The sequence below is a fragment of the Styela clava genome, chromosome 13, assembly GCF_964204865.1.
Source record: "Styela clava chromosome 13, kaStyClav1.hap1.2, whole genome shotgun sequence".
NCBI lineage: Eukaryota > Metazoa > Chordata > Ascidiacea > Stolidobranchia > Styelidae > Styela > Styela clava.
Genome location: NC_135262.1, coordinates 4,837,126 through 4,864,062, shown reverse-complemented (window position 1 = coordinate 4,864,062; position 26,937 = coordinate 4,837,126). Strand labels below are relative to the sequence as shown.

General features: G+C 35.8%; 1 protein-coding gene across 1 annotated transcript; it reads left to right on the top strand.

The window, feature by feature from the left end:
- Positions 1-78: 78 nt before the first annotated feature.
- Positions 79-26,675, top strand: LOC120332161 (GATOR2 complex protein WDR59-like). The gene is made up of 23 exons (XM_078119643.1): positions 79-819; positions 1,378-1,563; positions 2,432-2,636; positions 2,941-3,029; positions 5,673-5,870; positions 6,087-6,246; positions 6,759-6,884; positions 7,598-7,696; positions 10,641-10,885; positions 12,396-12,560; positions 13,538-13,633; positions 14,754-14,884; positions 15,290-15,373; positions 15,928-16,087; positions 16,806-16,981; positions 18,049-18,130; positions 18,752-18,867; positions 19,357-19,510; positions 20,547-20,634; positions 21,634-21,748; positions 22,953-23,095; positions 25,019-25,125; positions 25,763-26,675. The coding sequence occupies exons 1-23, from the start codon at positions 784-786 to the stop codon at positions 25,898-25,900; spliced, it is 3,099 nt and encodes a 1,032-aa protein (XP_077975769.1). The 5' UTR covers positions 79-783; the 3' UTR covers positions 25,901-26,675.
- Positions 26,676-26,937: the final 262 nt, after the last annotated feature.

Sequence of the window (26,937 nt, the reverse complement as noted above, 5' to 3'; positions counted from 1 at the left end):
CTTTTTCTTAATCAACTTTTTGTTGTCTATTGATATGTTTTTGTCCTTATTTTACAATTGATTTATCTAAGTAGGGTTCTCAGATACATTGCATCTGCCTTTAGGGATGTTATATAAGGATATTTTACAATTATTCTTTTCACATTGAATCATTTTTGTTCAGTTTCAAATATATGAATTGCTGAAAAACGTATGGAATATGAATTCGTAAATATTTGATACATGCTAAAATTTGTAACAAATTGGATGAAAGGATAAAAAGATCTAACATCGTGATATTAATTAGATGTTTTAAAAAACATTTCCTAATATTATTATTAAGATTACCATTTAAACTCTGCCTACTGTTTTGACTCATAGGTAGGCTACATATAGTAATGCTTTGTAGTTTAATTAATTTGTTGGTTTTAAAATCGTTCATCATGATTCTTACTCTCCTAGATGAATCATTTTATAGATGGATGGCAAAAGTGCTTTTGATGTTTGACACAAAATGACAATTCTTAGTAATATATATTTTTTTGTCCTGCTGTCTTCTCCATGTCTCTGTGTCTCTTGTTTCATATCGGCTTAATGATGCTAAAAGCTTGATGTTATTGTCATGTATTGTGTAGTTTTGTATTCAATATTACCTCAAATACAAATCTGACCTGACTGCCATTTTTTCATCTTTATAAGAAATGTAGGCAATATAACTATAGGTTAAATATTGGTGCTTACAAGCTGAAGGAGTAAATTTTAAATCATTTCCAGCATATATTTCAGAATTAAACACAGCTCATAATGGATGTCAAAACAGCACAACATCCAAATATTCAGGTAACCACATTTGAATACTTACAAGAAATCACGGTAATGTCAAATCAATGGCAGGCTTACTAATCCCATACCCGACATGGACTGGTAACCAGACGAGGGCTTAACCATATGGTTCGCCATATGATTAGGCTATCCTATTGGCTTCCCTCTCCCACAGGATAAATATGTAAATCCTATCTTGTGTAGTGAATAAGGAATTTATTCTTCATGGAATAAACAATGTTATCATTACCAATATGTAACTAAAAGCATATTTTGAGAACATTTTAAAAATGTGGTTGGGTATTTCTTCAGGTCAGTATAATGAGCCCTCAACTAAAATAGAAAAAGTAGTAATTGTAAGCTATACTGACAAAATAAAAACGGTACCCCCGTAGTCTGTGTTCGAGCTTAGGGTTAGGCCATAATTTTATTCCAATAGTTGCTCATAGTTTTCAGTCCTTTTACACAACTTGATGTAAAGTAGAAGAACAAAATTAGTTACGTCCATATTGGTACACACAATTCTGGAGCGCCATAAAAACTATACCAATCACTCTTTAAATGTATCATTTTCAGGCAAATGCCATGGCCGTGGATTTTGACGGAAGGTACTCAGTACTAGGGACTCGACGTAACATTATACTCATTGATCTAAACAATCCACAAGAAGTTGCTCGTCGTCTTAATCGACAAAGTAAATGGGATATTTCTCATGTTCAATGGAATCCATGCTTCACGAAGAAACAACATTTTGTCGCTACTGTAAGTTTGTTTCATAGCAAATCGTTTTTAAAATCTTGTCCAGAGTAAGCTTTTGCCACTTTCATTGTCTGTTACTTGTAAATTAATTTTGGTCTCCGCTTTGCATCATCAGATACTTTTTGATAAACTTCATATTGTTTTCCTGGCAGTATTGACTTGAGTTACTAGTATATTGTCATCTGGTACCTACTAGCATCTGTTACTGAATAAACCTTTTCATAGCTCTTGAGTGTGCCAAAGTGAAAATATGTACCTTTGTAAATATACCAGTTCTTGAGAATTCAAGTTGTACCAAGATTATAAATTTTAATTTGTGGTGATAAGTGAAGGATTCTCAAAAAATGATAATACTTTAATGTTCAAGCAATAGGATGTCAATGCAGTAATTGCTGATTCTCTCCGAAAAAAGAGTGCTACTTGTTTGATAATTGTTTGAAGCGCTTTTCTTTGTATTTTGATGATGTAGGGGTTTGAAATAAATATCAGAATCATGCACAGCTAGAAACATTCAAAAAAAATCCAAGAATGGAAAACAATGGTAGCTGACTCAAATTGGTTATTTTTTTCTATTCCAGAAACTCTCTATCCATGGGAACTTTTTTATTGTAATACAGTCAATGGGCTGATTCGATCCAGATTCGGTATTCTCAATTGTCCATCCCTATGCTCAAAGATCTTTCTTTTCTTTAAACTTTATGGATTAAGGAGTTGCAAATAATTGAATCTACGCAATGCTTCAAAGATTCAAACAACGCCTAAGATTAGAGAACAATGGAGGCTGAGTGGCTGACCCTGATATTCCATTTTTTGTTATTTCAACCAAAAACTGCAAAAAGTAATTCATAAAATTTAAACTCTTTTATTGCAGTACAGTCAATGGGCTGATCTATGGACATGGGATGAAGGTGCTGGATCTTTGCTTGCAACGTTACGCGGACACACTCGTGTTATTAGTGATGTTGATTGGTGTCCTTGTGATGATAATTTACTTGCAACCTGTTCCATCGATACTTATATTTATGTATGGGATATCAGAGATACAAAACGACCCAAAATGACACCTTCAGCCGTAGGTCAGATTTCGTAACTTTCGTTCGCTAATCTCTGATACAGGGTTACCAGAAATAAGCATAACCCAGGTCATCGAACATATCTTGAGAAAACATAACTTTTGTGCAAAGGGGTACAATAATATACAAACAGAAGTTTTAAGCGTTAAATAATTTTGTAAAAGTAATGAAAATTTATGGGTTCTGTTTTTTTGATCACCCTGTATATTACATTACCACATTTGTATATTATTGACATAAATTTTTCATTCAAAGTCAGACAAGAAAATATGGTTTGGTATTTATTTAATGATCCTTTTTTATTCAGCTGGTGCAAGTCAAGTGAAATGGAATAAGTTTGCACCCAATGTTTTGGCAACTTCACATGATGGCGATATAAGAATATGGGATATAAGGGTAAGGCAGATTGTGCGGTTTCTATTTGAATTTGCTCATTTTTTAGCTTCTGGTTAGTCTTGATGAATACTACTTTTATCCCAAATCTATTAGCTCCGTCAATCTATTTGTCTTCTTCTGTTGGTGTGATATTTTTGCCTTGAATACAAATCACAAATGAGCATTAAACATAGAAATACAATCTCTTACGAATCAAATGTAGAGAGAGATTCCATCGATGCGCCAAACTAGAATACACCATATGAATATGTACATACAAAATAACGATTCCAAATTTCTGTTAAAGGACTGGGTGGTGGTAATACTTTCAATAAGTTTATCAAAGCCTTTTACCAGCCAAAAACAAGTACAAAAATTAGTTAAAAATGTTCAATATTATTCTTTTTCTGATATATAATATTTATATACGCCAGGGGTGGGCAATTGCTGCTCAGGTTGGCCAGTTACAGATAATAGACTTGGTCGTATGCAATGTTCCCTCTAATTTTTTGTAGTATGTGTGCGCAGAAATTTTGGTGTGTGCGCACTTTTTTGGAAATGACTAATATTTGTGCAAAAACCAATGAAGAAATTTTGGCGTTCTAATGGGGTAATAAGTGGGCCAACAACAAACTTTCGCAACCTGCCAACTGAGCACATTGTTACATTACATCGAAATACGTCTGTGCGCAGTAAATCTATGCGTGTGCGCAGCCTCTGAAAGCTGTGTGCGCGCGCACACGCGCACACCTTAGAGGGAACACTGGTTGTATGTATGTTTATTAGTCTCGTAGTAGTAAGCAATATAAAAAATTGACAATATTAATATTGGAGACGGGACGCATGCACAAGACCGTACTGGCCTAAAACACGAATGTGCGACATGCACCCCTTTTGACAAGTACAGAACAAAAAATGTTAGATTAAATGCATATGATATGGTCCCTTATACAGACAATTGTGTAAGGTGGGGCAATGGGTTGGTGTGGCGAAAGTGGTAAGGGAGGAGTACACAGAACTGTTTATACAAGGGAGTTTATAAGACAAGGACAAGACAATATATATAAATAGGGACAACACAATACACCAAATACATATAATATACATAATGATAAAATAAAAATTTAGGCGTAGATACAGCACCCTTGAGTGGTGGGACCATATACCGGTAATATGAATTGGCGAAATATAGGAGGTACATGTGCAGTGCCTATACGGTCGCGCCACTCAAGGGTGATAAATATAGTCTTTGATAGAGTATAGATATTTCGGAAAAAATGCGAGCCATGCAGATTTGGTGAAATGCTCTAGTGTTGCTATCAAATTCCTAGGTATTATTGTTCTATTTAAAGGTTAAAGGCGAACGTGGTGAGACTTACAGAAACAAAATAAACTTGATGAAAAGCATTTCAACAAAACCCAACATGATTGCACTTTTGCCAGAAGAAGAGCAATGTAGAAAAGTACAATTTAATTAAGGCTGATGCTTTAAAAAAAGAATCATTGTTTCTCTGTCATGGAGTGCCCAAGTTGAATTAAAATCACAATAGAGTAGTATAGTTTCCTGGGGTGAGGGAAGGGGAGAACATATTTGATTTTGTACGATGACCTATAAGAGGAAGAGAAGTCCCAGCATGGTACTTTAACAAAAAGCATTCACTCTTTTGATGGCTGTATTTAAATTTGATGTAAATGTAATGTAATATGCTATCCTAGACCTAATTTGCTGTTCTTTTGTCTTTGTCTAATTCCGCATGACAATAGAAGTAGAACGGTGATCTAAATATCAATTCAGTCTATTGTTTCATATTGTATCCTGCTGAGGTGGCCTGTGGAGTTGAAATCGCACTGTGATGGGTTTTGGTTTGGTAGCCTTCGAAGTTCCACGATGGTGGTTTCAATCCAAATAGTCTATAGTCGTCCTTTCATTTTTCAATTCACCTTAAAAGAAATAAGCTCCGAAACACTAATATGTTCAAAACAGAGAGTTCGTCTAATATGACGATAACAAATGTTGCATAAGTTTGGAACGAAATTCTGAGCTTGATTTAGATTTTTTGATGCTATTAGGTAGGGAATTCCAAGCTTTTGGTCCACATACTGCAATGGATTCTTGTGAGATACTTTTAGCAACATATAGAATAAAAATTTTTTCTTTATTTCTGCTGTTTGAATTTGGGTTCGCTCTGAACAATCTGTTCAGGGTGGATGGAAGTTGCCCATTGTAGCAAGAGAACATTATGCTGCATAGTTCAAATTTGGCTAAATCCTCAACTCGTAGTAGCTTATATTCTTTGAATAAGTCATCAACTTTTTCTCGATTTCCCCTGTAGAAAACTCTTCTAATAAAACTGGTTACTGGTTACTGGGCCGGAGTCTCAAAAATCAATATGAAAAACTTTGAATAAAAAATCTTCAATATTTTGACAGAAATTTATATTCATAAAAACTATAGTCATAATTTTAGCAGACTCAAGTAGGCGGGATGAAACATTTTGGTGGTTCGGATCAGGCCCGCAGTCCGTAATTTGCCCACCCCCTATATACGCAATGTAACAAGCATAAAACAAACTTGACTTCTTCCAATACGAAATTTCCTCTGTCCTCCAAACAGTGACTGGAGATAAGAGCAGTCATTTTTATTCCTTTTCAAATATTTTTCAGAATGGCCGCACACCGATGCAATACATCACTGCACATTTGTCAAAGATTCACAGCTTAGATTGGAGTCCAGTAGAGCAAGATATTCTGGCCTCATCTGGTCAGGATACAACGGTTAGATTTTGGGATACAACTCAGCAGTCATTGCAAGCTAGTTATCAAATATCTGCTGGAGCTCCTGTGTGGAAAGCTAGATATACAGTAAGACAGTAACATATTTGATTGTGTTGTGACTGCAGCATTGATTTATATATTCACAATTAAATTTTATTTTAGATTCCATCAATTTCTTAATTACCTTTACAAAAATGAAGAAAGTTAATACAACACTTGAACTTTGGAAGTTTTACATCTTATTATGTTGAAACACGAAAAGATATTACTTCGTTCATTGCCACATTATAATTCTTTTTTCAGCCGTTTGGTTATGGAATGGTTACTGCACTGATGTCTCAAATCCATAGGTGGGACAACAGTATATTGTTGTGGAATGTGCAGAATGTATCTTCAATTGTTCATAGTTTTGTTGGACACCGAGACGTCATCTTGGATTTTGGTTGGAGATATAATCAGGAAGGTGAGTGTAAAATTTTTTGGTAATTTTTGAAAGTTTGACCAGCGTCATTCACAAAATAGGATTTAGGATTTACATATTCATCTTGAGAGAGGAAAGCTGTAAGACATGTCAATATATGGCGTACCACGGCCTCTTTCCGGTCACCAGTCCATGTCGGGTATGGGATTAATTAGCCAGTTATTTGTTTCCCAGAAGCATGGACTTGATGGTGGAGGAAGCCGTAACCGACCAGCAGTTACATGAACCACCCTATGACGAAAAGGAGTCCAGTAATCCTCTCGCTTATAACTATCCCCGCTAGCATTCAAACCATGCATGGTAATTAGAGGTACGGTGGCGAGTGTATTCCTAATCCTTAGCATGATGCGCCACATCCTAGTATTAACACTGTTGCACTGTTGCCCAAATTCCAGCTTTGCTTCCCTTTTTTGTTGTGAATTGTAGTAAAATTTATGCAAGATAAAAGGCAACTATGTTTTTGTAACTTGAATTTGTGTATCTTTTATTTGCAGATACTTGTGCCGAACTCGTGACCTGGTCAAAAGACCATTCATTAAGATTGTGGAGAGCAGATAGCTCTCTACTGCACCAGTGTGGTTGTGGTGATAATCTACAAGATGAACAACTTGATGTCGAAGGTCAGTCAGCACCTTTCTGATTTTTCTTTATAACAATCTTTCAAATGTTATAGTTTTATATCAGCAACATAAGACCATAAGGTAATTTTGACAAAATTGAAATATCAACACTTGGTTTGATTGCCTTTCAACTCGTTTTTTCTATTTTTATGGCTGGATGTCCAAGAATTTTTAAATAAGAGGCATTAGGCCTAGAACAGTCAAATAGGCATATGTAGTATATTGAGCTATTCCATCTTGCCTAATCTGGTTTGCTGTTCATATGATGATAGTGTGCATATAGTGTTTCACCTGTATCTGCAAGTTCCTCACTAAGCTTTCCCCAATGCAACACACGATATTTCCACGCAAATAAAGAGGCTATCACTGCTACAATTCAGTATGCACAAAAGTACCTAATACAAACCGCTGTACGTAACCGCTGGTCGGTTTCGGCTTCCTCCACCATCAAGTCCATGCTTCCAAAAACAAAAACTAACTAATCCCATACCCGACATGGAATGGTAACCGGACGAGAGGCCATGGTTCGCCATATGGTTAAGCAGTTTTATTGGCTTTCCTCTCCCGGGATAAATGTGTAAATCCTATCCTATTTATATCGCGCAGGACTAAATCATTCATGCAATTAATGACCATCGAACCATGCACACTAAATTGTACATTCCACATTTCGCAATAGATATGACGCCTACATAAATTTTTTAATCATACAGATGAAGTTTATGATATCAATGTGACAGCAGCAGATGATGAAGGACTACAAATGTCATTGGATAATAATTCAGGATTAATGCAATCACCTCCTAGTTTCGGTGAGATATTATAATTCGATTTTAATTTTTCAATTATCTTTAAGATAACGAACGCTTTTTTTAAATGTGAGAAGTTCAATGAAGTACATAGTCATATTCTTTTGCATTTTGAGCTGCTTTGGGATGGGATAATTTAACATAATAGTATAAATATATGGACTTAACACAAAGAGTTGTATCTATCACCAAATATATGTAATAATATGTATCACACATACGAGAGCTGTTTATATCTAAATAGCCGTGTGTTCAAGTTACTCTTTCGCATTTTATTTTGAATATACCGAGTGCACCTATTTACTAAAATCATGTTATTATATGCCAAGTTACACCCTGTTGAATTCATGTACCAGTATAAGATACTTTCAGGGCTATAGAGTTGAAGAAAACTCGTGTCCGATTCCAAAGTCTTAGTTATTTAGAAAACAACACCGGATTATAAGAAAACAAACTTTTGATAACAGAAATTTGGCATATTCAACCCCTTGTTATTTTTTTTTGAAAATGTTTAGTAAATGCTTTGAAAACTTTGAATTCGATTACCATCATTAAAAATCTGAAATTTGACTAGAACTCTCAGCTTCGGGGAGTTGAGAAATGCAACTCTAGCTACAAGCATGCCAAACTCAACAGCCTTGATACTTTTATTACAAATATGTTAAAAGATTTGTTAAACATTGTTTTTCGATTCCTCTCATTGACGTCTTTTTCAGTCAGTCAATTTCATCGTTATTCTTCAATTCTTTTTCCTTCCAGTGCTTGGTCATGACGTTTTACCTCAGATCTATGTTATTCCACCTGATCAAAAACAGGAGAAATTCCTTATTTTTGATCCAAACTCTGGTATTTATCATTTACTGTGTAACAAGCATGCACACATCATGAATGTTCTCATGTCATGTTCGAGAATTTTCATTTTTCCAAGTTTGAATTGGATTTAATAATTTTTTTGGGCGCTCCAGAAGTGTGTGTACCATATAGAGGTAACTAATTTTGTTCGCCTAATTTACATCAAATTGTATAAAGGGACTGAAACCTATGGGCAGTAGGTATGGGGTAGGTTCACTTGGCTAACACAGACAGTCCCCAAACTCGTAATAGAACTAAAATAAGGAAAATCGGAATAAAATTATGGCCTATCTCTAACCTAGTACACATACTACGGGAGTACCTTTTTTATTTCAGCAATTGAAAGTGGAACAAATTAATTATATATGTTCAACCTATGGTTGAATTTATGTATTTTTCCTCTCTCTCTCTCTCTCTTTGTCGTCCATTTTTTGCATGATTTCGAAAAATTTATGCGCCAGTTTAATATTTTTCAATAGAATGAATTTAATTACGGTATTTTGAGCGGTAAAATTTATACAACAGCTAAATCTATGGGTATAATAATTTGAATCTCGATGTTTTAGTTCAAAATAGCTCAAGGAATTTGTTGAGATTGCGTTCAAATTTAGTTTTGGCTCGAGGCTTATTGTGTTCCACTTCTGTTTTTGTAACACTGTAAATATTGTTCGTAAAAGAACTTTTTACATCACACTCACATGGCCCGCCAGTCTTGGTTGGCCCCTGGTTCAAAATCCTTGCCCATCCCTGCTCTAGTCTTATCTGTTTTCATGATTAATTTGGATGTATATGCTCATAGCATTTATTAAATAATACTCGCTTATCTTTGTTTATGTCATATAATCTTTGTATCTTTCTATGGTTATTGATCCAAACATTTGGGTACTGTGATTTTGGTACTCCTGAAGTATGTGAACCAAGATTGCGGACACCGGAATGTAGTATGTGTACCAGGTTAGCGTTAGGTCATAATTTCTGGTACAAATACTACAGGAGTCACTTGGCTAGCCCCCGAACTCGTAATAGAACTAAATAAGGAAAATTGGAATAAAATTGTGGCTTAGCCCTAACCTAACCTGGTACACGTACTACGTTCCGGTGTCCGTCATCTTGGTTCCCATACTTCGGGAGTACCTATGATTTCTACTGGAGTTCACCTTTATTATTGTCCTTAAAATTTTGATCCACCAAAATTGTGGAAGATTATTTAAAAAAAAAACGATATTTGACTTTTGGATCTTTCGGATTTTTCTTGGCTTTTGCTGTTTTGTGTATGGCATAATCTATTTATGCTAGCTTCGATCCGACAAATGCATACTGGTAAAGATCAATCAGTTGAAATCCAAGACTGTTTCAATGCGAAATATTTATGTGATGTAACAGATGTTTCAGACTTGATTTCCTGATCTGATTTGATTGCCACAAGTCAGAATCAAATTTTAGCGAATGGTGTGCGTCTTGTTAAAAATACTGTTTAAGTCAGTAAAATTTGATTTCTCTTGAAACTAAATTTCATGTTTTTTGTCATCTCATGTATGGGAAATTTTTTCATCATCATTGGTATTATCCAGTTACATGTCATGCGACTGTATTTGGAAAATGCCGGTAATTGTACATAAAAAATTTTTTTTTTTTTAAATTTAAGAAAACTGATGATTATACAATATTACAGAAATCAATCAATATTACAGAAACTTTTTCAACTTTTTTTGTCATCTTATATTTGAAAAAGTCCTTTCATTATCATTGTTAATATTTAGTTTAACAAACAAGAAACAATTAATTAGGCCAGTTAATCTATCTCTGCATAAGAATACATGCAACCGAATGAATAAATCTTCACAATAACTTCCAACATTGTCACTTGTCACTTCTGAGTTAAGTCTTGAATAAACTGTGCAATATTGCTTCGAACGGGCTCCCATAAAAAATTTGATTTGAAAGTAAATGAGCTCCAGGCTATTTATGAATTACATAATTGATTATCTGACAACAGAACCCTATATTAATGCCTGAAGCATACTTAATGGTCAGCACAACAATTTATAAGCTGCTATTTTTGAGTTGACATTGTTGATTCAATTACTTCTTACAGGAAGTGAGTATAGCGTTTCAAGAAAAAGTAACGAAATGGCGAAGAACATGCTGACCCCTCGTAGTGGGTCAGGGTCATTTCGACCTCAAGATTTATTCCTGGAACGAGCGTCACCGAGATATTCTACTTCACCCACTTATCCGGTTATTCCTTCACCCCTCACCCAAAGTACGACACCTATTGGATCACTGGAGCAGGAATTTAAATTGATGAATATTGATCTGCAGAATCTGTACATTGAAGAGGTGAAATTATTGTTTTGGGGTTACTATTAGAATTGTCTAAATCAGTGGTTTTCAAACTATTTAAGCCTTTTTAGAATTTGTCAAATCTCGTGTCTAACCTCAAAAATAACTAGCTAACAATAAGCTACAAATAACAGATAGTAAAGTGAAAGTATGTTTTATTCAAGAATCATGTTTAAAATATGTTGATGGAACTGCAATATCTAAACTAGGGTGGTCCAAATCCAGGCTGTGGCCCGCCTCTTTATTATCTGTGGCCCGCGTCACATTCGGAGAGTAATCAAAATTAGTGTTATTTCGTGTCATAAAATTAATCAGAAAAATCTTTTGACATATTGCTACATCACTAATGTCACTGAATTGTCTAGTGTTGTGACTAGCTCAGGCCACTAGCGAAGTTGAATGATGTGCTTCTCAGTCTAAATCATTATCTGGCTTTCTATCTTTTGGGTCGGGAATATATGCTAACATCATAGAAAACCAAAAATCGAATGCGGATTCTATTAGACTGAGATGGCTCTGCCTGATAACTATGTGTTTGCACAATAAAAGTGTTTGTTTTTTATTGCACTGTTCACCTAATCTTGGCACTAGTTTGGCCCGCAAACAATGCAAAATTAATTTGGTGGCCCGCGGAGCTGACAACCTTGGACCACCCTGATCTAAACAATAAAGAAATGTAAATATCTAAAAATTGTCTGCACCCCCTTGTGGGGCACCGCCATCGTTTAAGAACCACTGTTCCAAATTGAAGTTTTTAGTTTGATTTTATATTAATGAATTCAGTGATTTAGCACTGACTGGACTCTAGTTGGACTCAAATCTTGATTTGTCAACGACTCAAAGTAACTAAAGTTATCTAAATCAGTGCTTCCCAACCTATAGGTGGCGACCCGAAACTGGATCGCCTGAAAATCTTCTTGGGTCGCTAGTTTTTTCAATGAAAACCTCAAAGTTTCAACAACTCCCAAAACTTGCTGATAGCAAAAAATTGCTGCTTCCTCGCTTTGAGGTAATTTTTAAAAAAGAAATGTTATGTAGAAATGATTCCATATATTTCATTTTGCGGCCATAAAGACTCAAAATGTCATTTAGTATTTGATCCTAATCTTCGATTGCGAGATTTATATTTTATCAAAAATATGGGTTTCATAAAAAAAATGTTGTAAACCACTAATCTAAATTAAATGACTCAGACTAAGTCAGAGTGAGAATTAACTCTGTGATTGGTCATACTTGACTTGAGATTCTGTGACCTGTGACTTGACTTGCCCTGCGTCTCATGGACCTTTTATTTTGAATTGGTGATGATCCTAGTAGAAAATTTTACAAAAGAAGTAATTTTTGAATCAAAGGATTTCCTGGTAAAACGCTCATTTGGAAATTTGAATAGCATTATTTTGGATTTTCGTAAATATAATTCTTTTGAAAATATAGTTTTATTTATTTTTTATATTATTACTACACTATTTTACTAGCGATTTACATGATTATTTTCATTTTTTGTCAGCTTGATCCAATCCATCGAACATGCGCCGTTTTAGTTCAATCAAACTACATTGTGGTAAAAGTACTTTGTCAATTTCCATCTCAGTATCCGAACAATGTTTCACCAACTTTTCATTTCTTGAAACCGACAAATATGAGCCCGAGTGCAGTCATGAAACTCTCAAATGTAAGTTATCGAGTTTATTTTTCAGTGAATTGATATAAGAGTTGGACTAAAATAGGCTGGAAGAGAAAAATTTTTTATTCACAGTCAATAAATAAGATAATAATAGAATAGGATTTACATATTTATATCTCGGGGGGAAAGGAAAGACGATAAGCTGATAAGACAGCCTAATCATATGGCAAACCACGGCCTCTCGTCCGGTTACAAGTCCATGTCGTATATGGGATTAGTTAGCCAGTTATTTGTTTTCGGATGCATGGTCTTGATAGTGGAGGAAGCCGAAACAGACCAGTGGTTACTTGAACTACTCTACGGTGGCGGGGAGCCCATCAATGCTCTTGCACATAATTATCTCCCACAAGATTCGAACCTGTGAACCCACGCAAGGCATTCAGTAGTGCTGTGGAGAGCGTATTCCTAACGCCACACCGAAATGCCCTTAATAGATGATTTGGATAGTTTATTTATGTGGGAATGGCCAAAACCGAATGATTCACTATTTCAAAGTCGTTTCGAAATATTGCATTTCAATGTTGAATATCAAATACATTTGCCTGGATAAATTTACATGAATTAATAAAGTACATTGGCACTACTTAAATTAGATTAGTTTTTAATTTGATTTTCAGTTTTCATAGAGATTATTTGTTTCATTGAACATTCCAATGATGACAATTTTATAAAAGTTTGAGCGCCTTCCTAATGATTGGCATAATGTAACAATCGTTCAACAGCGCTTTTGATTTCTCCATGCTTTTATAATACACATAATAGATCCATTGCCAATTTAAAAATGATACAATCAATTTGCATTGTAATATTATTGAGATTTTGTGGAAAAGATGGTACGGTTTGTTTGATTTATTGCATGTTCATAAAACCAAAATCAATGAATGAATGCTTCTATATACTTATTAAATCCCACATATTGAATAATGTACAGATCATTATTACATGTTCATTGATTATTTTTTCAGATGTTGAGAGAAACGGCTCAGAACCATGTCCGAAGCAATCTAACCTGCATTGAACCCTGCTTAAGAATGTTGTCAAGTCAAGTGGAGAACATGTCTGTATGTATAATGTTGATTATTATCTTCTATTGGCTTTATTTGAGCTGAAGAAAAAAAATTTTCCGTACATTTCAAAACAAAATCTGTATAGTGCAATTCAAGAATCCAGCTGCACACTAACACAAATGTATTTCTGTAATCAGTTTACAACAATGGTGATTGTGTATTGTGTTGTGTGACTCTTGAATTGTATAGTATGGTCATGTTTATTCCTGCTACAGCATCTTTGCATTATACACATAGGAAGCCACCAGCGCGAAGGCATTGAGGAAGGATTGGGAGTTAGTCTCGCGTAACCTCTACTGATAGTAAAATTTGTGTATATTTGAATTTCAGTTTTTTTTGAGCTTTCGAGATAAAATTTTTATTTATTTATTTATTTAAGCAATGGATATGGCGACCACTTAACTATAATGTGATTTAATCTACATAACAAGAAGGGTGAAAAGAGCATCGCTACTATCTGGCAATAGAGATATGATTATTCTGAACAACCATCGATTCTGCGGTGTTTTAGTAATATGCTTGCCACCGCATCTCTCATTAGCCTGCGTGGTTTCCTAAGTTTAAATGCCATATGGTATAGTTATGTGCGAGAGGATTGCTGGACTCCTCGTCGCTTTAGGGTGGCTCACGTAACCGCTGGTCCAAAACAAACAACTGGGTAACTAATCCCATACTCGACATGGACTGTTATAACCGGGCGAGAGGCTTTATAATTAAGCCGTCTATCGACTTTCCTCTCCCTCAGGATAAACATGTAACGCTTATCCATGCTTAAATGCTCTCTAGTATGTTATTTTTAGATTTAGAAGGTTGAAAATCATTTGACCTGTTGAATATTTATGCATTTTTTCCTAACTATCTATCGCTTGGGTTGAAACGAAATATATTTTAAAACTTTTCTTCATTTTAATATGAAAAATTCAACACTGCTTTCTGTTAAGGAAAACCTAGAAATCTATGAACTAGAACTAGCTGTCTCTCCGTATCAGTGGCCGTTTGCTTACAGCAGTTGTAAAATTCCTCGTAAAAATGAATTTGAAAATAACTGTGAGAGCTTCAAGCTCCTTTCCATTTCATGTTTTCGACTATCTATTGAGTGAATTATTATTTCCAGCATTCAGAAATCAACAATCAAGATATTTTTCCTCCTTATTCCAACATGAAATCTCAGTCGGGATATGACAGAATGTTTGGAACTTACCAACATCTTGTCAATATTCCTTTCCCGAGAACGAGTGGAGCAAGGTTGGTTCGTAGCTTTGTTGCAGTTTGAAAAATTTCAACATTATTGGTAATCCTTGTGCTATCTTGCTGAACCCTGGACCTCACAACCTGAACCCTAACATGGTACACAACCTGAGTTCAGTTTTGAGTTTATTTTTAATTTTTTTGGGACCTGTTTTTTTTTCCACAAAATTTCTGTTTTATTTGACGTTATGGGAACACTTATTTTTACATTTGATATTTCTCTCTTGTTTTATAAGGAGAGGAAACTTATTCATATAAACATAAAACAAAATACATTTGTAAAATTATCAAAATTTTGTAATCAATTATCTGTACTCATCGGGAAAGATACGGGTATGGTCTATGTTAATATTTTCATATTTTCATCCTGCTAAGTAGAAAATTCTGTTTCTCCAAACGTAGATTCTGTGGAGCTGGTCATCTCGTAACCTTCATGAGACCGACTCAAGTAAAAGGATTTGAAGCAAGTTCGAAACCTGCACCAAGGTAGAGTTACACACAAGGTTTATTATTCATCAGTGACCAGGAATATTCTGAAATATTGAATTTTCAGTAATGCATATAGCCTTCATGTGCTGTTTTACAAATATGACAAATGGTTTAAAATTTTTGAGTGATATTTTTTCCCAAACTTTCAGCAGACTTGAAAATGAACTCTTTTTTAATGAGTGTAAATATTGGTAAACCACAAAATTTTTTAATCATGTTAAAACTAGTTATCTGGTTATTTATCCAAAAGAAAACAGTAAAGTGTTGTCCGAGCTTATAGAAAGCTGAAATATTTTTTTTTTAGTGTCTCACTCTTGGAAGACATACTAGCCTATGTTTTCCATATCATTTCAAAGTGTTATGTTATTGTTGATATTTCAATTCATTTAAATTATTTTGTTGTGCATTCAATGTTTTGTGTAAAGCTATTTAGCCCGCTCTGTTTGGTCTAGTAATATAAACAAGTAAAAGTTGACATATTTACTCTTTTCTAATTAATAATTAGCCTACTATAAATTAGATATGTTTTGAACTTCGATCTCAATTTTCAGATGTTTGGCAACACTTATTACATTTCGTAACAACAATATGGTTCAGAAACAATTAAAAGTCGGTCGCCCAATCTCTGCTGTGCAACACATAACACAATACGCTACAAGTCCTACCGAGAATTCTGATATTTCTGTTAAATCATTTTATTACAAAGAAAAGGTCAGTGTTCTCAGTTACTGTACTTTTATCATTTATATTTTGGTACTGTAATTTATGAGGAAATTTTTATGATCTTCAAAAAAATTTCCAAATAGTATGAAGATAAAAATTATGTATTATTAGTGTAAGTAATTAACATATGTTTTGTATTTCTCAAATAACACTGTAATCTCATGTTAAAGATTTTAGGTTTGATTCTTCTATTTTCCGCAACCAGGTCCTTCGACCCATCCAGGGTCTAAGAAATAATAAGGCTTTATTGAACTATTAATGGATATTTCCAATGTCAGTTGTCCTCTGTTGAGTTTCTCCTTATCACTGTGACATACAATTTGAAGCTGAGTTTTAAAGTTTTTATTGTAGTGTAGGAATGTGTAAAAACTGTGAATAAATAAATTTTCTTGAAGTTTCTAGAAATTGTTTATTTTAACAGAGTGTAGGACTATATTACCGCTTACCAAGTGTATTCAATATTTCATATTCCAACACATAGCACAATTCTTACTTTAGAAAAAGACCATAACAATCATGTAAGTCAAGTCTAAGCATGTGAAAGAAATAACTGGGTAACTAATCTCATACCCAACATGGACTGGTAACCGGACGAGTGGCCATGGTTTGCCATATTATTAGGCCATCTTATAGGCCTTCCTCTCCTCCAAGATAGATATGAACTCCTATCCTCTGTATTACTCAAATTGAGAAACTATTGTTTTAGAAACCTCGTAAATCATGGAAGCATCATGTCAAGGAGAGTGTTGGATCATCGTCCGATCCAGCCTCGTCATCAGATAAATTACAGATGAGGCTTCACAAAGCTGCAGGAAAAGTTGTCATTCAAGACCTTTCTACTGTGTTAACATTGAATAAGAAATTAGCTGAGGAATATGTCGTGTAAGATAGTTAATTTTGTGTAATCTGGTAATCTGTGTTTTTTGGAATATAGCTAATTAGAGGGCAAAATAAATATGTTTCTATAGGGCTTATTGGGGTAAAGTGTTGAAGGGCATGTGTTCTTATTTACATTTTATTCAGGTAATTGTCATCCTGTGATAACTGTGCCCTAATGATATTTCCCAATCTTTAACTGACCATTGACAGCACAGCATGATGATATGGCATTGTGGGTAAAACCACTGCTGCATGCCTCCTGGATAAAAATACTACTATGCTGGTCTCCACAGGTCATTCAGTACTGGCGGTATAGCAGAGGCAACATTTGTCTTATGTTTAACTTTATATTCAGTTGTTTGTGATGACAGCTGAACTATTTATGTAAAGAATTGCTTATGCTCAATAAAACATCAATTTACACAAATAAACAAAGCCCTTGCTAGCTATTATTCATCCATTCCTTATTTTGGAGACATTGGTTTTTAGGGAGCAAAATATGGGTTAAAGAGCATACATAAGTTGCTATACGGCTGATTGGAGTAAAGTGCTTCTGCTTTCTCTCTGAGTTTGTGTTGGTGTCACTGATTGCAAGTGTACTATAGTAAAAAAAAATTGGGTATTGAATGGTTTGAAAGTCCGACATCTCAAATTATATTCTATAAAACTGTCAATTGACATTATATTCTTCTTCCAAAAATGTTGTGATTACGTTTTTAAACGTTTGGCTTTAAACAGGGTGTCCATATAATCCTTTGCAATTTCAATTTTGTTATGTAGTCCTCAATATATCTTAACCAGATTTGTTGTTTTTTAATCAGTAATTGTTCAAGTATTTTTATTACATCTGTGCGGGCCAAAACAATATATAACTCTTCGATTTTAAAATAATTTAGGATTTTATAGACACCCTATATAGCTTTTGTCATATGTGTATCAATTTTATTGCTAGTTCGCCTTTCTTTGAAATGATCATGACTACTTTCTGAAAAGATACACAGTGCATTGAGAGTTTGAGTAATCAAGAGAGAGTAACTGATTCACATCTGCATTTCTTCATATTTTTTCAGACCCACGAAATACGATTATATGCAAACTTGCCAAAAGAATCGTGAGGCCGCAGACAGACTTGGAAGAAAAGATCTTGTTGAAGTAAGTATATTAATCTAAAATATTCTGTTGTTTGTGAGTTATGCATACATTGACTTGCAAATAAGTTGAGACTTGAAATCTGTGAAAAATTGGTATAAATAGTGAAGTGAACCTGTATTCTTAGAATTGCCTAGGCATTGTGGCATGTCATGTTAAGCGTTAGAAATATGCTCGCCACTGCACCTCTTCTTTGCAGGTTTGAATCCCATGTGGGGATAGTTATGTGCGATTAACCACTGGCAAGTTACAGCTCCCTCCACCATCAAGTCCATGGTTCCGAAAACAAACAACTGGCTACCTAATCCCATATTCAACATGAACTGGTAACCGGATGACACGCCGTGGTTTGCCATATGATTAAACCGTCTTATCGACTCTCCTTTTTCTCTGGATAAATATGTAAATCCTACATCCTAAATCATTGATTAGTAATTTTTTTTAGATTGTCGTTGTTGTCTGTAAATACATATTATGCTTAATTGTAAATAGTTCTTTGCAAGCATAGATTTTCATTTGAAAATGCTTCATATTTTTGATTTATACAGTGTATGTGTATTTAATCTGCTTTGTTCACAAATTTACTTCTCTTTACATTGCTTTACCAATGTGCCTTTCCTTCAGTTATGGTCATCTCTTGAATTGATTCAATCTTCAGTTCTTCAAGATAAATCAAAGTTATCGTCTGATTATCGACCATGGGCATCAACTAGTTTTGGGAAAGGGCTGTTGTCTTCATTGTAAGTAATTGTAATTGATGTTTATTTTGGTTGGAATGTTAATGAACTGGAATATTGCATAATACTAGCTGAAGATCTATTAAAGCTTGAAGGAATAGTAGTTTTCATGCAAAGTTTATCGAAGGGCGAACTTTAACGAAAAGGTCTAGAAATCTATTTTCATAACTGACATGGACTGTGACAATGGTGTTAATTCAGTATAAATGTATAATTAGTAAATGCCCATAAACATAACCAAAGTAATCCACAAGACCCACCAACAGAATTGAGCCCTTAAGTACAGAGAGAACATGGCTATCTCACATTTACAGCTGATTGGTCATCATCAGTTATCTGTGACTAATGACATCACAGGTCATGCTCAGCCACCTGGGAAAATGCTTGTTGCCAAAAATCCAATAACGATACAGTTAACACTGCGAACCAGACCAGAGGTGGAGGTTGGAGTATGTATAGCTCACTTGAAGATAACCATTTTATACCTTTCAGAATCGACCATTACAGTCAACTTCTTGATGTTCAGACTCTTGCAATGATTAGTTGTATGTTCGTAGAGAACAGCGAGATAAAACAGGACAGATATCAAATACCTCACAATAACACTGTACCTCTGTTCAGAACTGGATCTTTCAGCAGTTTTGAGGTAAATTTCTATTCTTTGTACAGATTAACATTGAACAGAAATCCTTCTGCTGAAAAAGTCAGCTTTTTTAACAGGTGGCGTAATCACGGTGACTATTCCAGAAGCTGTTGCAAATAAAGTTCCCTTCGCCCCTGCATATGGAGTGGCTGGTGAAAGCTTGTTGTGTATTACCAAATTTATTTCAATAACTTGCCACAAAACTGTGTACACAACGCAAAAATGTGCATTTTCACCTTCATAGAAAGCACGTAATAATCAGTCAACTCTTACTCTTGGCGCGGCGGTGTGGCTCAACGGGCAAAGCGTCGCCACCGCACCTCGAATTACTCTGCGTGGGTTCCCAGGTTCGAATCCCATGCAGGGATGGTTATGTGCGAGAGGATTGCTGGACTCCTTGCCGTCATTGGGTGGTTCACGTAACCGCTGGTCGGTTACGGCTTCCTCCACCACCAAGTCCATGCTTCTGAAAACAAACCATATAACTAATCCCATACCCGACTTGGAATGGTAACCGGACGAGAGGCCGTGGTTCGCCATATGGATAAGTCGTCTTATCGCCTTTCCTCTCCCCCGGGATAAATATGTAAATCCTATCCTACCGGTGACTTCATGCTGAGCTATCTGGTCAAATACTAGTTGCAAGATATGGAATAAATATACATTTAACAATCCAGAGATCCCATAAACATAAATGGCTCAAATTTTCATTAATAGGATTAGTTATTATGGGTTGTTGTGGCATCTTTACACAAAACAAGGCATTAGATGAGCAAATATTGGTATATTAGGGTACATCCATCTTTGATCTTACATTCCAATTGACCACCATTGAGCCTTAGCTTTGTGGTGACCTATGCCTTGACTTGACTTACAACTCTAGGCTTAGGGACGATGTTTCTCACTATTCCCTGTTTGTAAATGAAATATTCTGTGTCATGCTACATCTGTGAAAATTACTTGGAAGCTTTTCTATATAAACCTACTGAACAGTTTAACCACAGGAACCCTGGTAAAGATTTTCATTGCATTATTGCAGAATGAAAGCAGCAATGGTTCACATCGAAGTAATAGTTTCTGTGAAAATCCTGCAGATCCATGGTGGATGAAAGCCGGTCCTTCACCTAGTGAGTTACTTGTTTTATTACAGACATTTACAGTATGCCCGTAAATATAGCTCGGCCTGTTGTGGCGCATCATGCTAAGCGTTATGAATACACCCACCACCACACCTCTGATTACCCTGCGCAGTGGGTTCGTAGGTGAATCCCATGCGGGGATAGTTATGTGCGAGAGGTAACCTGAACTTCTCGCCATCGTAGAGGACTTCCGCTGGTCAGTTACGGCTTCCTCCACCATCAAGTCCATGCTTACAAACACAAATAACTGGCTGACTGATACCATCCCCAAGATTGACTGGTAACCGGACGAGACGCTGTGGGTCACCATATGATTAAGCCGTCTTATCGACTTTCCTCTCCCTCAGGATAAATATGTAAATCCTATCTAGTTCACACCTTGAGCATATTGCATCTGCTATGGGCAGAACTTTGGTTCTTTATGCCATCAATATTTTTGTCATGCAAATCACACTCGAGATGTAAAATATACAGCACCTTGACTGTGGAGAACTATAGTTTGGATTGCCTACACCAGGGGTGCACAACCCAAATGAGGACGTGTGCGAAACTTTTCGAAATAATTCTGTCGCGAGCCACGCACAATCGCTGTAATGGTAAATTACCTCCCGTAAAACACACTTTAAACAAATTTGAATAACAATACTAAATAACGAATATATATTCATTGAAACAATTTAATGTCCTGAAAATTTGCGGATTTCGATACAAGCGTTATATTTTAATGTATATCATAAATAAATAAAATTTCTTTTTACAAGACCATTCGCGTGCCACGTTTAAGCGTATGGCGTGCCAAATTTGGCACGCGTGCCACGTGTTGTGCACCCCTTGCCTACACAATTTATTACACCCTGGCCCCTGGGTGAGGCGGTACGCATGGGATGGCCCCTGGGTGAGGCAGTACGCATGGGATTTAAATTCCGAGATTTTAATCTGTGATGTCATCATAGTTGAGTCTAACAACGCATTTATTGTTATATTCAGCAAGCAATTTGCCAAACTATTTGGACAGTCCTCCAGACAGTGATTACCGATATATAGAATCTCCTGTTGTTGATCATGAACTCAATGAACACGATAATCATGAAAAACTTAAACAGTGAGTATTTTTAAGTTTGTTACTGAGTCACTCTGACTCACTTTTCTATGATTATGTCGAGCCACTGGAAGCATTTCAAGACACTAATGAGTTATCTATGTAACCATTGGTTGCATTTTTCTAATTTGAATTTATTCATCCAAATTCAAGTGTAACAGATAGGTGGCAAAAAAGTCTTATTAGGACTGTGAATTATGGTCAGTTCTATTACAGTTATCGAAATACTGTCACTGACACTCGCAGACCCTATTTCATTGACCTTAATTAGAAATGGATTAACCCAGAGGTTCCTAAACGTTTCGGGTCGCGGACTCCCGTTTGTGATATTATTTTTTACGGATCCCCATCCTATACCAATTTATGTGCCTAACCATCGGGGATGGATAATGTTTCATTTGGACACAACAACACAAACGACATTAATGTGACGGATCAATTTGTGACACGCAAACTCGTAGGCCAGACTCTACGACAATGTTTCTATATATATTTTGACGAAATAAAACTCAAGAAAGTAGGAATTAATACATACTAACGTCAAATATTGGTAGGCTAAGAGCAGTTCGATGATATCATGATCGATTTACACTCCGATATGTGTACTGTTGGTAGTAATTGAACACGTGGAACTAAATATATTGTGTATACTTGGATAGACTCATACGATTAACTGCACTGGGTTTCATGCCTCTTTCTTGCAGCAATGGGGCACAAATGATCTTGGCAAAGTCGCACAAGTTATCGACTGGTGATAATTCAATAACGCATACAGTCAGTTATTACGGGGGGTCTACCTCAGACGCTGAAAGCAAGGAAAATCCACATTTACAACTCACGAATTTATCTCAGTTATGAATGACTATGTAACAGTGGATATACGTTAAATGTATATATTTGAGACTTTTAATATCGATGTGGACCCCCTGTGTAGTCGTCACGAACCCCCAGGGGCCCGCGGACCCCAGTTCGGGAAACCCTGCATTAACCATATTTCGCTGACCGTGATGAGACACTCGCTGATCCTAATGGACACTCATTCACCAGATTTCACAGGCATATTGTATTTCACTTGCCTTAATAGGACCTTTATGCTACCACCACAGTTGAGTTGAAAGTCAACTGTCTAAAAAGCCATTGTGTATACTTTCCTATCAGAATGATGCTAAAATATATATCACTGTCAAAAAAACAAACATTTTTTCAGACTTCTAGATTTCAGTAAGGAATCTCAGTATGATGCATTCAAACAGGCATATGCAGATATACTTGATAGATGGGGATTATTGAACCAAAGAACTGAGATTTTAAAATATAAATCACAGCCTGCACCGGCCCACACAGGATTAGGTAAGGTTTGCTTCTGATAAAGCAATTAGTTGGTTTTGGACACGAAGTGGATTGTTTTGCTCTTATGTTGTTGTTGTTGTTCGCTTTTGTCTTTCACTAATGGACGAATTTCAATTTTCAGTGGTTGAAGATTGTATTTTTCACCAGGTTATTACTTTTATTTATTTCAAAAATTTTCATGGCCTCTATGGGATTCGTTTCTTATGTGCGATGATGTCATCAAGATTAAAAATTATACGCCTTATGGCAGTTTCGCTTTCGTGTAAGCTCAAATCTGCAGCTCAGCTACGAAACAGTACCGGTAGGCTACCATGACAGATTTCATACTGGCACCATTTCATGTCCATATATTTGAGCATCGCTCTCTTGTTTTCATTCAGGTATTCTTAATCAATGCATAAGTAACTCTAGTTCATAAAGAATTATAAATATATGTCACTTTTATTTGGATGGAAACATTTTCAACCATCTGACATAAATGAGAAATAGGGCAAAGAATAACATATTGTCAGTAAATTGATGTATTATGGAAGTGGTTCCCAAACCCTTTTTTTCGAGATCCCAATTTTCATAAAATCAAAGCCCACAGATACTCGCGACCCCACGACTAGAAACGTGGAGCAACTTCAGAAATCAGTAGTGTGTATCATTTTAATTACCTCAATAGGAACAATGTACCTGTATATCGACTGCAAATGGATGCTCGCAGCCCACTAGGCAAATGAAAAATATACTGCGGCACACTTGTAACAAAATAAAGGTATCTTTAAACAAATTATTCTGCAAATGTTAAGGTGATGTGTGTGTCTGTTTTGAGAAACAATTAAAACGAGGTTCCGTCGCTCCCTTTCCTGCTTTTAATTTCAGTCATAGTAGAAAATCACTCTTACTACAACGATAAGGCAAATGTAATTATATTCCCAGTCTCATACTAGATACTGAAGTCTCACAAACTTGCCCGTTGCATGCATGCCTATGTGTAATCTGAATAGCTTATTTTCTAAAATTTCAAAAAGCTCTTGCGGCACACTAGCGAGCCGCTGCACACAGTTTGAGAAACGCTGGGCTACACTAATACAAAATTAAAAAATCAACGTAATTTCTCGCAGACTGGCAATAAATCCAATTCGCGTACCAGCGGGTCAACAACTTATTCGGATGTAACATGATCAAAAAAGCTATAAAAAGATTCGAGCAATTTTGGAGTCGTTTGGAAAATAAATGGTCGAGTTATTGCTGAAAAATCTGAATTTGGGCAATTTTACGGTATTTGCCGACCAGCACAAATTTCACTTTCCAATTTTCGAATCCTATCCACTTGTGTGCGCATGTCTGACAGAAGTTAGGCGACCCCGGAAATTCTTCATGGGGTCGCGACCCACTGTATTATTGGACCGTTAAGAGAAAGCTGGTAGGAAAATAACAGTGATTCTAGCTATTCTCCAAATAACACTGATCTCAACTAAAAAATTCGTATTCATAATTGTCTAGTTCAGTGGTTCTCAAACAGTGGGGCACGTCCCACTAAGGGGGGCAATTTTGCGAGGGGATGTGAAGCTGATCAAAAATAAAAATATTTGTTAGATTTGATCTCGTCCGCACTATTTTGGATATTTTCATTTCTTCATCTTTGAACTTTACGTTCCATTCACTTATTTTAAAGGTATTTTTTGAATAAAACATACTTTCGCTTTACTATCTGTTATTTGTAGCTTATTGTTAGCTAGTTATTTTTGAGCTGGGGCGCGCGACTTGACAAATTCTAAAAAGGGGACATGTCTTGAAAAGTTTGAGAACCACTGTCCATCAATTAGTGATTATATGATGTACTGTTACAATATTTAGAGAAATAAAATTCACTTTAAATGAAGCTTTTGACAAGCAGCCAATGATATGTATAATGTCAAATTTGTATATTTTCAGTGTTCATGATTTCCTGCCAGTACTGTGAGTCAGAGACACAATCGCCTCAGTGTACATACTGCAGAAAATTTGCAATGAATTGTTCGTTGTGTCAGTTACCTGTCAAGGTTGGTGATTCTTTTTCCATTTCGAACATGAATACTGTATTTTAAGGATTTATATATTTGTCTCTTGAGGAAAATCAATAGAGCGGCTTAATCATATGGCGAATGTCCGGTTACCAGTCCATGTTGGGTATGGGATTGATTAGCCAGTTATTTGTTTCAGATGCATGGCCTTGTTGGTGGTGGAAGCCATAACTGACTAGCAGCAATCCTCTCGCACATAATTATCCCGCACATGGGCTGAGATGCGGTGACGAGCGTATTCTTAACGCTTAGCACCATGCACCACACTACCGAGCTATTGATCGGCTATTAATCAGATTAGAAAGCCTTTTTCTATGAGTTCTTCGACATACTTAATTACCGGTAAAAGAATTTTTAAAATTTAATTTACACCAAGATGTGTTCTGCCTGTTTTTTTTTTTAAATGTTGGTATTTTTGCTTTAGATTTTAATTTTCAAAAATCACCCAAAAGTCGGTGTTCCCTATTTGTCATTCTATTGTCAAGTTTGCTTGTATTTCCCAAGAATCAATTATTCACTTCCTAATACTCACTGTATTCAATGACTGTGTATTCAATGACAAGAAACATCCTAGCAACATTCTGCTTCTTAATAATAACTAAACTTTTTTGTTCAGAACCTTATGAGTTTCTGCTATCTATGCGGTCATGGAGGCCACACAGATCATATGGAGTCTTGGTTTCAAAGCAGCATGTCTTGTGCCACGGGATGTGGTTGTGAGTGCAGACCAAGACAAGATAGAACTATATTATGATTGCCAATGAAAAACATCTCAGTTCGAACTGAACCTTCACACTGAATACGATGACACGCCAAGGGAGTGAGCAGTGTATTCAATGAAGATAAATGGTGTTGATAGCATTCAACCTATCCAACACATCATTTTGTATTAAAATCCTATTCCATAATCTAAGAATTTCATGCACAAGGGAGCATAATGTACACTAAGCATTGGTATGATTACCTTAAACATGGCTTCCCTTTTTATGTGAAAAGATTACTTTGCTGGTTTAATATCGCAACACAATGTTTTGTTTACCTGTTGGTCAATTATCAAGGGTGTGCAACCTGTGGTTCACAAGGAAAAATTGTGCGGCCCGCGGAGGAGTGGCTAGCAGAACAAGTTCTTAATTTAGTTTAATCCGGTATGTGCTTGTAATTCAAATCCCTTTGCGTGGAAAACTGAGTCCAATTTGTTATCTATGCTTATGGCGTTACAATGCCCTACTTGTGCGAAGCGAACAAAGCCTATCATAAAATCAATAACCAAAAATTTTGGGCCTGCAATTATTAGAATAACTATGTTGAATAAAATGTTGAAAAATTTCACCCAGATATCTGTATCTGGCCCTCCTGTATTAAAGGTTGCACATCCCTGGTCAATCACAGATTATTCGGAAATCCATGCATCTGGAATTTCATGGCTGTATTGGTGACTATACGAAACGTATAAAAGCTGTAGTGTCACTGCAGTGTGTTGAAAATGATTTTTTTTTCATAAATATTGCCTATATGAATACTTATTTCAATTTCAATCGTGTGTTATTATGGAAGAGCAACTTTGGGAGAATTTCTGGATAAGTGTATATGTCAGACAAATTTCAAATATTTATTGATAGATATCCATTAGTGTCATTCTAGCAAGAGGTGGATAGTGCAGGGAAAACCTTTGTAGGGTTGGTTTACAAATAGTTGTGAAGAGTTGGTGCAACAGTTACGTTCTAGTGCAGGGGTTCCCAAGCATTTTTCAGGACGACCCTAAAGACAACTTTCAAGTGTCCAGTGCGACCC